The sequence below is a fragment of the Ochotona princeps genome, chromosome 8 (assembly GCF_030435755.1).
Source record: "Ochotona princeps isolate mOchPri1 chromosome 8, mOchPri1.hap1, whole genome shotgun sequence".
Taxonomy (NCBI): Eukaryota; Metazoa; Chordata; class Mammalia; order Lagomorpha; family Ochotonidae; genus Ochotona; species Ochotona princeps.
In genome coordinates, this window is record NC_080839.1 from 76,922,417 (window position 1) to 76,938,394 (window position 15,978).

A 15,978-nucleotide genomic window follows, 5' to 3' on the forward strand; every position below is an offset into this window, starting at 1 on the left:
GACCTTCTGAGGAGTTCTCAATCCTATGTTCCCTTCTAACCAAACTGCACCTACCTCTGTTCACAGCCCTGCATGCCAATCGGGCCCATACGCCTCAGTGCATCGGCCCCAAAGGGGTGTGGTTCCAGCCGCCATGACAGAGCAGCTCATTTACTCCCAGGCAGCTGGGCAGGGCTGGGCTGGGGCCATAGGGCTGTCTTGGGGAGAAGGGACCCATGCCGCAGGGAGGTACTGCACGGACCGTATGAGGGGTGTGGAGTCCAGACGGGGGCTGGGAGAGGGTGGGAAGGGGAAGGCACAGTGGGCTTAGGTGCTCCTCCACTCACACAAGGTCCCTCCTGTGGAGTGCCGTGGGCCAGGAGCAGCGCAGACCCACGCACAGGGCCTCCACCTGGGACTGACCTTAATGAGACCAAGTCTCAGAGCCCTGTCTGCAGAGCCCAATCCAGAGCACACAGGTGCACCACACCTAAACACAGGACGTTCATGGGGCCCTGTGCGAGCCCTGTGGGGCCTGGTGGGCTACCAGGGCCTGGCGAGGCCTGGGTATTTCTGGGAAGGTGGTCTCTCCCCAGCGCCAGTTTTCCAGTCTGCAGGGCAAACAGGCTCCCACCCCCACCACCAGGGGGCACTGATGGGCCATGCAGGCCCTTGGTGAAAGCGTGGAGGTGCAGTGAGCTGCTGGGCACTAGTGGGTGGAGGTTCCTCCAAGTTCACCCCCTGCCCAGGCAGGCAGCAGCCAGGGTCAGCTGGGGTTCTGGAACCAGATCTTCAGAGATGGTTCCTTCAGGTCTGGGGTCCCCAGTGTCCACTCGCAGGTTCCCTGCTCCCCACCTTAGTGGGGGGGCAGCCCATTCTGCCCTCCTCCCATGGACCCCGCCCCCACCCTCAGGCTACCAACACACACACTGAACCCCTCCCAGTACCCCGAACCTTGGCTAGGCACCTGCACTATATGGTTGGCTACTTAGGGAGAAGGAACACACGGGCTCCATCTAAGGAGTTTTGCTCACCGCGTGAGGCCTGCCCAGGACGGCCCGGGTAGGCACCACCCTGCAGAAGGGGGCTGCAGCAGCTCACGTGACATGGGTTAGTCCTGAAGATCTTTTCCCTCCGGAGCTTCTCGGCACGCAGCCACCCCCTTTGGGGGCCAATTATGAGCCCCCACACAGGGCTTACTGACCCACTCATGGCCAGGGGCACTTTCTGAAGCTCAAGTCTGACGCCCCCAAGCCCAGCAGGGCTGCTCGCCTGGACCAGGTCCAGTCTAACCCACACTCCATCTGCTCCAGCAGAAAGTGAGTAGCCACAGTCAGGCCGGGAGGTTCACGCAGCTCCCCAAAGTCCTGGCCAACAGGCTCAGCAGGCAGGCATTAAGATGCCTAAAAGCCACACACAAGCACAGTTGGCTAGGGGCCTGCTGAGAGGCATGCCCCAAGCTCCTGCTCTGTACCCACAGCCTTGGGCCATCCTGCCCAGTGCTGAAGCCCACTCATGGCCCCTGGGTGGGTGGCCATCCTGGCAGCAGAGCCTCCAGGCGGGCCTGCGTGTGGGTGTGGACCAGGGCTCCAGCCAGTGAGCCAGCTTTGCTTCCTGTCCCTGGACACGCTGCACACACGGCATTGCCCAGTCTGAGATGCCGTGGGGTCCCAGCTAGACCAGTTGGTGGACAGAGGCTGGGGACAGGTGGAGCCCTCAGTGGCTGCCCTGGGATACGGGAAGGGTTGAGTCCCCATGCCAGCAAACCCACCCTTAACCCAGACTCTAGCTCTGCATGGGAGGTGCTGGGGCATAGACACAAAAGCTCAGGGATTCTGTTTATTTGATCACTTTAATACCAGAAATGCCAGACCAATCAACAAGGAAGACAAACCACACACAAACGCTTGTGCTCGTTAGGCGGACGGTGGCATCACCACGGCACTGGGCATGCGTTTCTCTGGGAGACAAGCGGCTGGCAGGATGCACGAATACCACAGGACAACCGGGCTCACGGAGGAGGAGCCACGCAGCCAAGGCAACCAGAGGTGTGAGATACAGCCCTACACAATACAATTCACTTCACTGGACGTGTCGTTTGGGAATGAGAAGAAAGGAGTGCGCAGCGCACACACGTGCAGGTGGCTGTGGTGGGGACCAGGGCAGGTGCAGCCATGCACCGGAACAACTTGCCATCCACACTCCCTCCGTCCCTGCCTGGCCCACAAGCACCCAGGATCACAGGTGAATCGGGGGGCCTGGGGCCCGTCCTGCCTGGGTTCCCAGGACTGTTCTCTCAAGTGGACACCAGAACTCTCCTGGAATGGTAGCCTGGGGGGAGCAGGGTGGGATTGGGGACCGGGCAGAGGAGGAAGTGCAGCCTGTAGGGTTGGCCAGGGCTGGGCTGGCTGGGGGAGGAGCCGTGGTCGCGGCCCCTGGTGCAGCAGGAGGGTGGTGGAGGCGGCCATGTGTGCGAGCAAAGCTGAGCAGCGAGGCGAGCCGTGCGTGCCGGCGGCCATCGCAGGCCCCTGCTCAGAACTGGCTGGCGCTGCTCGGGTCGCACTGCAGCAGCCGCACGATGGATGGGTCGCTCTTGGCACCTTTGATGAATTCCTCCAGGGACAGCTTGCCTGCGGGAGAGGCTAGGATTAGCTGGACAGCACCTGGTCTCCACACTGCACCTGTGCAGGCCTTCTGGGTCCTTGCCCTGCACCCCATCCTGGGAGTGGCTACAGGTGCATACATGCGGAGGTCGCGGGCCTTGCTGAGCAAGAAGCCGACATCCACAGAGGACTCAGCCCACGCTTCCAGGCAAAGAGCAGCTTTGTCCGCAGAGAGTATGGCATGCAGGTCCAACCCACACATGCTCAGGGCCTCAAGGCCCATCCTGGCTGGGTGGTGCCCGCAGCCCAGGACCCCTCTGCTGGCTGCAGTGCTCTGCTTGGCTCCAAGTTAGCTTCCTGCATCCTGTGTGGGCCAATACCAAACAGCGTGGCTGGCCAGGCTGCAGCATCCTTCCTCCCTGCTCCTCCTCCTCCACCATCCTAAAGCTTCCTGATTCCAAGGTGCTGTGCCAGGTGAACGGCCTAGCGGCTGAGACACCTGTGACCAGTGTCGAAGGACCTGCTCTGCCTCCCCTCTTTGGGTCCTGACTCCAGGTCCCTGCTACTGCACCTTGGAAAGCAGCAGATGACCGGCCCCTCAGGCCCCTGCACCCCCAGTGGAGACCTGGATGGAGCTCTGGGCTCCTGGCTTTGGCCTGGTGCAGGCATCTGGGGAGTGAACCAGAGGCCGGGAGTTCTGTTTTCCTGTCTCTGCCTCCTACAAGCACTTATTCAACAAACATGTTGAGTTCTCACTTCCAGGATGCAAACGTCTGCCTGGATAACACCCAGGCTCATGAGGGGATCTGCTGCGGCCAGGACAGGTCAAGCCATGTGCTCCCCACTCCTACAGTTTATTTATTGGAAAGGCAGAGTGATATAGAACAGAGATCTTCCACACACTGGCTCACTCCCCCAAATATGCACAACAGCCGTGGCTATGCCAGGCCAAATCCGGGAGACCTTGCCTGATGAGCACTGGCACCACCCCCTGCTGCCTGCGGGGTATACAGAAGCAACAGAGCAGGAATTCAACCAGGCTCACCCCTAGACTACAGGGGTGTCCCAGGCAGCACCTGCCCCTCCACCATCATGCTCGACAAGCCCACACCATCCACTCTGCCACTGCACGAGCGACACACACCCTACTAATCACGCCCACTCAGGTCTGGCCGCCCCAGGAGCAAGGCGGACTCTGCAGGCAGCATTCTGCCTCTGCCCCTGGAGCCATCAGCATAAGGGCCAGGGTCGCGGTGAATTCTGTGCCCTGGTGCCAGAGCTTTTGAAGAGACCATAAAAGATGCAGCCACACGCACTCTGTCAGGCAGCCACGTGGGACACACAGATACACAAACAGAACCGGCAAATGCACACAGACCACCAAGCAGAACTCGCAGTCTGGCTGCACGGGACATGTAGATGCACACATACACGCACATGGAAGAAAGCCATGCACAGATTACAGCGACAGCCTCCCACAGGGACACTGGGGGGACATATGAGGGGGCTCTGCCCAGTCCAAGCTGGGGACCCGTGTGGGGGCTCCCCATCACTCCAGCCCTCCACTTGCACACAGCCTGGCCCACACCTGTGGCCTGGGTGAGCCGGCTGGGTGCTCCAGGCTGGCCAAAGACCCTGCCTGACCAGTCGGGTCCCTGGGAGGCCTCAAGAGATGAGGACTGGCCCCTCCTTCTCAGTGTCACATCTTTCTCCTCTCCCCTGGCTCGAGGGACAGGTAGGTCCCCCAGGCTCACAGTCTGTGGGCACCTTAGCAGGTGGCCTGCACTTGTGACATGTACACACTGGTGGGAAGGCCCTGTGGAGGGGGTCCAAGCAGGTGGCCCAGGACACTGCAAGGCTGGAACAGCAGCCACCACTCGTGGGGTGCCCAGCAATGTGCTGAAAGAGCTCATGGAGGCCTTGCAGCCACCCAACATTGGATTCCCTGTGCCCATTTCAGAGTGGCAAACTGGGCTCGGGAGGGCCAAGCCCAGCGCAGGGCTGTCAGGACCCAATCCATGTTTCGCGGTGCTGGAGAGTGCCAAGCACCTCATAAGCTGGCCTCATGGCAACAGAGGGCACAGGCTGGTTTCTTTCCTGGGTGCACACCCTCTGCTAATGGCCACCTTGCTGCCTGCTGCCGACAGGTCCTGCGAGGTCTCTCGCAGCGGGCTAGGTCGCTCACCTGCTGAGCCACCTGGGTCCCAGCAGGAGCCAGCAAGCTTCCTGCTCAGTGCTCCACTCCCTCTGGCTCACAGGCAACTGGGCCCAGGCTCCGGGCTTCCTGCTCCACAGCCCACAAGGTGAGCAGAACCAGGCCCCAGTGCAGCCTCCCCTGCCAGGGACCTCTGCTGGCACAAGCCAGAAATCTCCGTGCATCCTTGGGGTCACTGGCACCCTCCCCCTGATCCCCAGGACTGTGTGGTCCCTGGCAGACGGGGCTATCATTCACAACCCAAGGGGTGCCCCTGGGTCACCTGGGATGAGCTCGCCTCACAGAGGAAGCAAGAGGTGGGACCTTCACACGTGGGGACAACAGAGCAGCACATGCACATGTAGCATAACACTGCACACATGCATAATGTCACAAGCGCACACACAGCCACGCACCTCTACGCACACATCATCACTCCTGTGTGCTTGTTCACACACGGCATCACACCCAGGCTCGCCTGTGCTCCTCACTGCCTACCATCGTTGTTGGTGTCCATCTGCCTGAAGATCTTGTCCGTTCGCTTCTCGGGGGTCGACTCGTCCTCCGGCATTTTCATCACGGAGGACACCATCTTGTAGATGGCCTGGAAAGGGGAGGACAGCAGGGCCCACTCAGACTGCAGTGTGCCCAGCGGGCTGGGGAGCTGAGGTGTCACCGTGACTGGGGTCCCTGCTATTCTCACAGAAGGGGGCATGGGGTAAAGGAAGCTAAGCATGTGGGGGGAAAGTCAGGGGTGTGGCACCATGAGCGACAGTGCTGGGCACACAGTCAGCCCACATGGTGGTCCCAGAGCCACTGAACTGGCCAAGCTCAGAAAGAAAATATGAGAAATATAGTGCCTGTAAGTTGAGCAGGTGCAGGCCCGCACAATATGGTGTATCAGCTAATGACACAGCATTCCCAACTGTGGTCCCCTCAGGGGACTCAGAGTCCCCAGAGGGCACAGGCCAGGTTTGGTATCTGCTACACTGCAGCCCTGCTCCCAGAGGAACTCCCCGACCCTGGCAGGGCCCAGCGTCCTGCGTGGCGGCCCCAGCGTGCTGCGTGGCGGCCCCAGCGTCCTGCGTGGCGGCCCCACCCCGGCCCGCACACCTGCACGATCTCCAGCATCTCGCTGCGGCTGATGTAGCCGTTGCCGTCCAGGTCGTACATGCTGAAGGCCCACTTGAGCTTCTGCTCCAGCTTGCCCCGTGACGTCACACTGAGCGCGATGATGAACTCCCGGAAGTCAATGGTGCCATCCCCGTTGGTGTCGAAGGTGCGGAAGACATGCTCGGCGAACTTAGAGGCGTCACCATAGGGGAAGAAGTTGGCGTAGATCTTCTTGAACTCGTCCACGGTCAGGTGGCCGGTGGGGCAGTCCTTGAGGAAGCCCTTGTACCACTCCTGCAGCTCGTGGTCCGTGAACTCCGTGTTCTCCCGCAGGTCCTGCAGCACTTCAGGCCGCAGCTTGCTGTTCTGTTTGCCCATGGTGTCCGACGGCGGCAGCTATGCCTGCAACACACACATGGCCAGCTGGGGGATCACCACAGAACAGGGCACAGCCACGTCCCCATGCTTCCCGAGCCTGCCAGCCCCTCGCTCTTGTGGGCTGGGGACAGAGGCTGCACCCACCCATCCCAGCCCTTCCTTCTGGATGGTTCTTTCCTTTTTGTGGGTAAGAGGGGAGACCATGTGATGTTTTTATCCTCAAGCTCCGTGGGGCACCCTTCTTGGCTAAGCAATGAAAGGTGCCCTGAGTGTTTCTGGTGGGAAAGGCAGAGCCCAGCTCCCCATGTCTTGAGGGAGTGGGGGGTATGTATGGCCCCGAGCACCCCACAGTCTTCACCTCCACCTCCCCGCCTCACTTGTCTACAAACTCCCACAGCTCCATGGCTAAAAAGGGCAAACTCAGTATGGGTCTCCCACACGGGCCCGAGAGGGCATCCTGGGGGCTGCTTCTGCATTTACAAATGCTGCCCGGCAGGTCGGGGACCCACTGGAACTGCCCTACACCCCACTGCCCCCTCTTCTTTGGCCACCCACCCCAGTGGGTGCAGCCACACTCGAGGGCTCTCATGGACTGAGCTCTATGACATACCCCAAGTTCCTTACTGAACCTCTCTGCATGGGGCAGCTCAGTTCACACACAGTCCCCACCCCTCCCAGCAGCGCTGAGGCTGAGACGTGCCTGCCTAGGCAGCGACGCCACTGCCTGTAGCACTGGCCCTGGCCACCGACCACTCCAGCGGCCACTGCTGGGCACTTGTCCTTAAGAAGTCAGCTGCAAGATGAAGCTGTATAGGACCTGGCGTGATGGCGCGAATCAGCTAATCCACCCCTTGCAAACACTGCACCACATGCTCCGGCTGCCCCACTTCCCATCCAGCTCCCTGCTTGTGGCCTGGGAAAGCAGCAGAGGACAGCCCAAAGCCTTGGGACGCTGCACCCATGTAGGAGACCCCGAAGAGCTCCTGACTCCTGGCTTTAGATCGGCTTAGCTCCAGTCTTTGTGGCCACTTTCTCTCCGTCTCTCCTTCTCTCTGTAAATTTGACTTTTCAATAAAAATAAATAAATCTTTTTTTAAAAAAGTAAGGCTGAGGCCTGCTGGGGCTGTGTTTGCATGCGACAGCAGGATGCTCTGTGGCTAGCAGTGCTGGGGTGGAGCCCGTCTCTTCCCAGCCCATGTGTGCAGTGCCTGGGTCCCCAGGTGCTCCCGACAGGTGTCCCCCCTTCCCCCTCCACCCCTGCAGTTTCAAAAGATGACCACTCCCCTGCAGGTCCACGAAGCTGATACATGCAGCCCCTGAAGGCCACTCGGCATGCTCAGTAAGGACCCAGGCGGACTCCGAGTACAGGGGCAAGGGGCACGGGGCGTCTGGAGCCTGCCAAGGATGGTCACAGCAACCCTGCATACAGGGCTGCCTGCAATGCCAGACACCACTGCCCACAGCTCTCGGCAGAATTGGCGGAGACAACCCTGGCTCCATTGATCACGATCCCGCTGGCATCTTGGAAGAGGAGAGCCGGGATAAGGTATGGGATTCCCAGGGTGGGGTGGGGGGCGGTCACCCCCCTAACTTGGCTTCTAAAGCTTCAAGCAGTGCTGGGAACAGACAGGCAGCAGACTTCCGGAAGCATCCGAGACATTTTAATTCCCTGTCACGGGTGGTAGTGGGTGGTGGTGGTGAGGTGGTGAATGTGGCACTTACATGGGCTCCAGGAATCCAGTGCCCATTACTATTCTTAATGGGCCAACTTGTATAGCTGCAGAGCCCGGTGGCAGCATTTACCAGCAGGTGGCACCGCTCGCAAGTGCCAGCCTTCTCAGCAGATTGTACCAGCTGTTAGGGGAGGCTGGCAGAGCCCTGGGCGTGCACATCGCATAACAAGAGCCTGGCAGGGAGCAGGCGACAGTCCCTCCCTCGCTCTACACTGCTTGATCAGGCCACTCCCCAAAGCTTGCCAGAACTCCACCGCTCTCAGGGAGGAGACGGAAGAAGTGCGCGCCGCGGACGGCACAAGAGGGTGGGAGGCAGCCAGGGCCCCGGGGCCAATAGCCAGGCTGTACTCCTCCTACTCAGCCTTCCTGATAAGCAGGCGAGATTAATCCACAGGCATCCACGGAGGTTCTCCAAGGAGGGGGCCGTCTTTGCCCCCCATGTGCATGTGGCAGGTGCACGGGGAGGGGGTGATGTAATGCGCTGAGAGGACAGCAGAGGGCACCCTTGGGCAGTTTCACCAGCCTGAGCTCTGAGAACCACACCTCCCCACTCTTCCCCTCCCCACCCCCGTCACTCCTGCACCTTGCCTTGGTCACAGGGGCCTCCTGTCACAGGAAGGTATGGGGCACCTGCAGAGCATCATGCAGGTGGGATCTGATGACTTAATATGGAGAAAACAATGTACCATCTCTAACAATTCTCTCTCCTGAACACACGGGGGAGATGGCAACTGTTGCTAGCATCAGTCTCCCTTGTTTATTTTTAGCTTTGCCATCAGCCTGCAGGGAAAGAGAACCTAGCGGATGTTGTGGCTCCTGCTACATTTCTAGCAGACAGAGCTTGGTGGAGGTCTGTCCTATTATAGTGGATAATGCCAGCCAGGGATGTTGGATTTGGGGCCAGTGACAAGGGCTATTTTCAAGTTCATTGGCACCCATGGCATGCTGGATTTATTTCACTGTGTACTTCAACTAGCCAGGAGCCCCCACGGTCTCTCCTCTCAGCAGAGTGTCCATCAGAGAACCCCAGCCCCCGTGGACCAGAAATTTGACCCCAGCTAAGGGCTCGATGTTGGAGGGCATTCCTCCTCTCTGTGCCACAACACAGAGCCCTTGGGACAGAGCTGGTGCAAGGGGCGCTAGACAGCTCCTTGTGGCCGGAAGCCCATAGGGAGCCTTCCTGCTCGGCCAGCAGATGGAGACCTGCCCTGATTCTGCCCCAGCCCCAGCAGCTGAAGGGTCCCCAGACTCCCCATGTGAATGTACTCCTTGGGGGCACCTCTCCTGGCCACCCTGCTCCTCCCCATACAACTTCTGGCAGAATTTTAGTACTCACTGCCCCCCTTTGCTTGCCTTGCTTCTACACAAGCCTGAAGTTCTCTGTGGACAGAGAGCACCCGGTCGTGCCAACAGGGAAGCTGCCAGCCTAGGGGCCTGGGCTCAGCAGGGAGGGCTCTCGCCTCCCTGCTATTCCTCCCACTCTGTGCCCAGCAGAACTAAACAGGGCTGGCATGGCTTACTCTGGATCCTTCTTGCTCTGACACCGTGGGACCCCTCCGTGACTGGGGCTGCAGGCTCCGTTTCTGGGGTTACAGAGGCGTGAGGGTGACCATCTGTCTCGCTTGGGTCTGACACTGCACAGGTGTATTCGGGCTTGGCTTTTTGCGACTCCGTAGCTACAGCAGAGTCTGGATGGAAGCAACAGAGCAACAGGGCTTGGCCTGCCTGCACACCCAGGCATGGGTGGGACACACAAACTGGACCGCTGTCAGGGTCTCTGAGCTGAGCCATGGGGTCAGGCAAGGATAGGCAAGTCCCCCATGTCAGCACCCTAGACCAGGCTGCTACTTGCACCTCTGCTAAATGGGCCCACAGAGCCAGCCTCCGGGGCCACAGTCCAGATAGCGGCTGTATCCATGAGGGCCAACATAGGGCAGTGAATGCCTCGTACAGGTCCCTGGAGCCACCACAGCCAGCCAGGTCTCCTCAGCCTCGCCCCTCTCTGGTCACCTGCGCTGGGTTGTCTTCCCTTCTCTTGGTCATCGGCTTCAGATCCAGCTTCCTGCTAAGTGTATTCTGGGAGGTAGTGGGGGATGGTCTAAGTGCTTGGGCCTCAGCCACCCACCTGAAAGAGCCCCACGGAGTTCCTGGCTGGTCCACGTGGGGAATAAGCCAGCAGGTGAAGGCTCTCCCTCCCTCCGTCTTGCTCGCTCTGCCTTTACATACACAAATAAAGTAATCTTTGAAAAACAAGCCAACAGCCCAGTTGTTGTGACCTGGTGGGCACAGCCCGGAGCCAAAGCGGCCCAGATACGTCCTGCTAGGGCAGTCAGCAAATTCCAACTCCTGGGCTTCAAAGGGACAATATGGACAAAACACGGGGGCAACCGGGTCAGCAGCGCATGGCGGAGTGGCAGCAACACACCAGCCGAGGCGCACACTGCTTCAGCTGGGGGGCACAGGGGCCCCGGAAGCTCACTGGACATGGGGAGGCTGGCAACAACGCGGGAGGACAGCGGTCTCGTCTCCCCCGGCAGGACGTACCTGGTCCGGCTGCGGATGGCTTTGGACCCACCAGAAGGGGATTGTCAGGTGCTGTCTGCACCCATTGGAGCCCTGTTTCGTGGAGGGCAAGGAGAGCCATGGCGTACAAGGAGGTAATGGGGCCTCTCCCAGGGCCCCCACATTCAGCAGAAAGCTGGGAGGTCAGAAAGCTGGGAGCTGCCCAAGGAACCTTACACATGAGCACACATACACACCACACACATCAGCCGAGACATCCACAACCAGCACACACACACACACACACACACTCCACCCTGTGCACCCCATGACACACACGCCCCCTCCCCCAACTGGCATGGCAACTGCCCACTGGCATGACCAATCACCACTGATTTTGCAAAGGCCTCAGCCCCGTGTCCATCTCCCAGTGGGAGGGAATGCCTGTCGGGATGGAGCTGCTCTGAGCAGCACTTTTGCCAGAACACTGGGCTGAGGCCACTAGGATTTCACTCCCAGGAGCTTCCTATGTAGCAAGAATAAATGGGTCAGGTTTTCTGTTGCCTGCCCTGCTGACCCCTTAGTGGGCCCTGGCATAGAGGGGAGCACCAGGGCCAATCCCAGCTTAGCCTGCCCAGGCATCTGAAGGGTCTGCCTCCCCAACCAGCGGCGAAAGGGAGCCGATTCCAGCCGCTGTGCTGAGGGCCGTGTGGGGTCTGTGCACTGGAGGGCACGGTCCACCCTGGGACATGCTGCCCGTAGCCTTGCTGGGGCCCACTTCCAACTCAGCACATCTCAGTTCATATACTTTTTGTACTTTTCCTAACCTCGGGAGAACACAGCCATGCTTTTGGACTCAAGCTCAAAGTCTTGAGGGAGAAATAAAATCAGTGTGAAGCCATTCCTGAAGAGCCACCTCAGCAGGTGCTTGGCAAGGGACAGTGGAGGGTAGGTGGGCCCTCACCAGAGGCCATGTCTGCCCTGTGCACCACTTGGGATTCTGTAGGGGTGTGGCATCACAAAGGTTCCCTTAACCCACGTTCACTGAGCACCCAGGAAGTGAAAACAGGAGGGAGATGCCCTCATCGCAGTGAGGGTCTGGTGGGGTACAGCAGCCCCCGGCTGGGCCAGTGTCCAGCCTCCTGTCCTGGAATTTCCAGGCTGGGCTCCAATTTCCCTGACCTTCTCTGAACCCCCATGCCATGGGGCTGGGCTCCAGGACCCAGGGCATGGCTAGGGGCGATCCCACAGCCAATTACCACACACCCTGCAACACAAGATGCAGTGATTGTTTAAGGAGAAGAAGAAAGGAAGCCAGTGAGCAAGGGAAAAGGCAGCCCGGGGGCACCCCTCGCACAAAGCCTCCAAATATAAGCAGGCCACTGAGCACTGTCCAGGGAGCCGTCCCTGTGAGGCCCAGCTTTGGAGAAAGCCCCCAGGCCACCAGGCACAGCAAGCACCTGCTCAGCTTTGTCCATGTCATCAGGCTTCATCGGCCCTCGGCTCTGTCCCCACCCCACCACAGCACTGAGCAGTCTGGCTGGCGGCCAGGTGGGGACCCAGGCCCCCCACCTCATCTGGGGTCTTAATACCTCATATAGGACCCCACCTGGGGCAGGGGTCAGGAGGTGCCAAGGGGTAAGGTGCCAGCACAGTGGCTCCTGTCCTCCATGAGCTCTGTGGCTGATGAGCAGACCAGGCCAAGCCAGGTGTGTGTTTGTGTTCAAGCGTGTGTGCATGGGCAGGCACACTGGTCCATGGTGCTCATCACGGCTGATGTCAGAGGGGACACCCACAGGAAGTCATGATGCAAAGTCATCCCAAACTGCCCTACAAATAGCCCTTGATTGACAACACGGGAAGGGTTATGCCTTCCCTGATGCCTACACCACCCACCTCCCCTCCAGAGGCTGTGTTGGAAAAGCCAGGGACATCCATTTAGGACAGTCTGCAACCTGCTCAACTGGTCAACTTAAGAGTGTGGTTGGCCCTCCACTCCAGCTCAGAGAATGGCTGCTAACTAAGTCTCCAGAAACAGTGATCTCTGAACACCACACGGTGGGTTCCCTCGCTAAAGGTCCTAAGGGCCTGTGGTGTCATGTGCTTTGGCGTTGCTGGGACACTGCCCGAGCCAGCCTGCCTCACCAGCCAGAGCTGCAAGCACCAGGCCCGATCTGACCACCTCACTCACCCCCCAGCCACATGAACTGACTGTGCCCCCAGAACCACAGGCCCTTCACACAGGATGCCCCCTGCAGGTCTCTGTGCCATCACTTCTCCCCAGCTCAGTGCACGCAGTGCAGGCGGGCAGGACGACTTTCCCCTTCAAGTCTTCCCTCATGGCCGCCTTTGACAAGGGCCCTGATGAGCTGCACATGATGTCCCGAGGCCAGCAACACAGAAAAGTACACAATAACAAGCCATCCGAATAGTCCTCCATAGCCCTGGCCAAGCTGACATGGCCTGCCTGGCCCAGGCCTACTGACCCGCTGTGGCCACTGTCCTGCAAAGACGCAAAGTCAGACCAGTAGGGACAGACCCAGGCCCCGGGCCTTTCTCCCACAGGCCCCTGGGACCCTTGCCCAGGAACCAGCCCTGTGTTGGACCCAGCGATAGCAGACAGAGGGGGTGGGGCTGAGCGCCCCACACCTGTGCCAAGGGCAGGTTGAAGCAGGTTCCTTCTTATCAGTCTTTCAAGGAGATGGGATCAAGGGGCCCCAGGGCCCAAATGTCATCGGGGTTGGTCCCTGGGACCAAGGACAGGTGTGGCCCAGTCTGGGATGGTGGACCCCCTGGAGCCAGCTGCTGGACCCAAGCCCTGCAGGATGCTCGCTGGGGAACTGGTGGGAGCAAGGGATTTGCCATCCCAGGGAAAGGATCCTCATGGGCAGAAGAGGGAGTCAGGGACGGCTGAGTCCCCAACACTGGCCCTGCTGGGCAGCCAGTTCTTTGTGATGGGGTATGGTAGCCACAGGCCCATGCAAAAAAAGCTTCTGGAACTCGCAAACAGGATGTCACCCCCGCCCCGGGTCTGCAGAGGACTCACCTGAGGCCAAGCAGAGGCTGGGGTGCAGCAGGGGGCAGGGCCTCCAGAGGCTGCTTCCACGTCCTTGGCCAGGCCACTAGACCATGCCCCTGGAAGAGAGGATGGACAGGTCACACAGGACATGGACACCCCAGCCCAGAAACCACCACCTGCCCTCTGGTGGTTGCCCAATGGGGAGACCCCAGCTTCTATAAGGTCCAGGCTGACAGGGAGCTGGTGGCTTCACCTGGGCACGGAGGGCCACGTTTATCACAAAGCCCACATGGTGCTGATGGCAGCTGTGGTTCCACAAGCTGCCTTAAATATCCCAGTGTCACCCTCAGCAGGTGCCCAGAGTTTCCACAGACATAGCCAAGTCCAGGCCTGGCCCTTGGCTTCCTGTGGGGGTGTCATGGGTACCACGGAACCTGCACATCCAGGCCCGCCTGGGACCACTCTAGCCTGCACCCAATACCACACGGCAGCACCTTCAGGGTCCCTCATCACCCCTGGCTCCTTCCCTGAGGCCCAACTGCCCCCACCAAACCTCCCTGGCCCAGGGCGCGGGGAGGAGCCACCCCAAGACACACTGGGAGAAACAACTGAGCATGCACTGGGCCACAGGGTGGGCAATGGGCACAGTTGGCCTCCGACTTCCACCTGGCTGTGCCATGGCAGTCCTGACGCTCCAGCACCCAACCCATTCTCCATCGGGGACCCCTCCCCAGGTACCTGCAGACCCGTGTACACCGCCACCAGCACCCTGGACGCACACACCTCACTGAACACTTGCTCTCCCTGTCCTCGTTTGCACAGTGCATTGGGATCCTCGCAAGGGTCTAAGCAGCAAGCAGAATCATCACCCATTGCACAGATGGGGAGACTGAGGCATCGAGAAGTCAAGTGCCATCATCAAGGTCCCTGCTGGGCTGCACTGCTACAGGCCTTGACAGCTGTGCAAGGACACACAGCACGCCCGCACAGAGCACTCTCACTGTCCCCAATCCTCCAATCTCCACCTTGCCCCCATCTTCTGGAGGCGCTGCTGAGGTCAGGGCCCCTACAAAGTCATGCAGAAAGCCAGGAATGGTGCTGGCAGCAGCGGGAGGCGCCAGGTGCACTGTGCCCTAGCAGCTGCCAGGAAGTCGCCCTGGTGGGGAAGCCCAGTCTCTCCCTGAGTTTGCTGAGCAGGAAATCGACCCCAGGGGCTCTGCTCCTTGCAGGGCTCGCAGAATGCAGGGAGGAATCAGTGAGGGTATGCACAAGTCTGTGCATGTATGTGTAGGTATGTGCTTCTGTGTGTGCACATGTGTGTATCGTGTGTGTGTGGTGGTAAAAGCAGGTGCACACCCAGCTGGCAAGCCCTTTCATCAGGCACATCCCCCAGTACAACCCATCATGATGGCTTGGGGCCCCACTCACCTGATTCATCAGCTGTCAGGCTACAGCAGTCCCACCACCTCCTGCCTTTTGGAGTAACCCCATATATCTAACAAGCTCAGAGCATAACTTGGGGATCAGTGTTCACTGCTGATCAGCAAAAAGCTCCTTTGTACACAGGCCCCCCACCATGTCGCCCCAGTGTGCTGGGGGAGGCAGACACATCCCAGCAGTGGAATGACCTGGGAGACGCCTGGGGAGAGAATACTTACACTGCACATCCCTGCCCTATCTCAGGGGCTTCCTGAGACGGCCACTGGAACCAGCAACTGCTCCAGCAGCCGTGACTACGCAGCAGCAGTAGCAGCGGGGTCAATGGCCCAGGGCTCCGCCTGGTCTGCTGATCTCTGTCCTCCCTCCCGCCAGGGGTGGACACAGTCCCCAGGAGACTCACAGACAAGCACTGCTGCACCAGCAAGAGAGGGAGTGAAGAGGTGTGCGCCCCCTAGCGAGGTGCGTGTTGCACCAACTCCCCACCCCCAGCCCCGGGCTCCTGCCCAAGCACCCCTCTCTCCTCGTCCACCTGTCCCCGTTCCCAGCTGACCCGAGGCCCTTCCTTCTTGGAGGTTTCAGGGAGCAGGTAGGCCTGAGTGTTTCTTGTACCCCCAGCTCCTAGCATGACAGGCCGGAGCTGGGAAGGGTGGGAGCCTGGGCCGAGAGGCTGGGGAGAGGGCTCCAAGCCCAGCTGTGCAACTGCCTGCGGCGACCACTTTGGCTGCCTTGTCCCTCTCACAGCCTTTAGTCTCTTGCTTGTAAACAGAGAGCTGACCACGCCCCAATTGAATCTCAGCGAAAGCCCAGGCCTGAGAGCACCACAGCACAGTCACAAGCAGAGGGCAGCTCCCAGCGCAGTTTAAGATACCACCATAAGCCTGTCACCGAAACCAGCAAAGGGCTTCACGAGAGAATAGACTCACAGACCAAATGCGGCAACTTGGGCAAAGAATCGCTTATCATGACCAGGAGGGACTCATACCCAGGAAGGGGAGGCAATGTTGTTCTGCTATCAAA

The 15,978-nt window shown here is 59.8% G+C and overlaps 2 protein-coding genes across 5 annotated transcripts in view; one reads left to right on the forward strand and one right to left on the reverse strand.

The window, feature by feature from the left end:
* Positions 1-1,805: 1,805 nt before the first annotated feature.
* The window catches only part of HPCAL1 (hippocalcin like 1), a 67,087-nt gene continuing 52,914 nt past the window's right edge, over positions 1,806-15,978 (reverse strand). For 2 of the 4 annotated variants that reach the window (XM_058668280.1, XM_058668282.1), the window contains exons 2-5: positions 13,549-13,637; positions 5,890-6,291; positions 5,275-5,380; positions 1,806-2,609 (exon numbers count right to left, since the gene is read on the reverse strand). In XM_058668280.1, the coding sequence (XP_058524263.1) occupies positions 2,512-2,609; positions 5,275-5,380; positions 5,890-6,267 (582 nt within the window). In that variant the 5' untranslated portion in view covers positions 6,268-6,291; positions 13,549-13,637 and the 3' untranslated portion in view covers positions 1,806-2,511. The remainder of the gene's footprint in view (positions 2,610-5,274; positions 5,381-5,889; positions 6,292-13,548; positions 13,638-15,978) is intronic. The other 2 variants (XM_058668281.1, XM_058668283.1) reach the window with 2 other exon arrangements.
* The window catches only part of LOC131481047 (collagen alpha-1(I) chain-like), a 55,566-nt gene continuing 53,135 nt past the window's right edge, over positions 13,548-15,978 (forward strand). Inside the window, exon 1 of the mRNA XM_058668284.1 lies at positions 13,548-13,636. Coding sequence (XP_058524267.1) covers positions 13,632-13,636 — 5 coding nt within the window. The 5' untranslated portion in view covers positions 13,548-13,631. The remainder of the gene's footprint in view (positions 13,637-15,978) is intronic.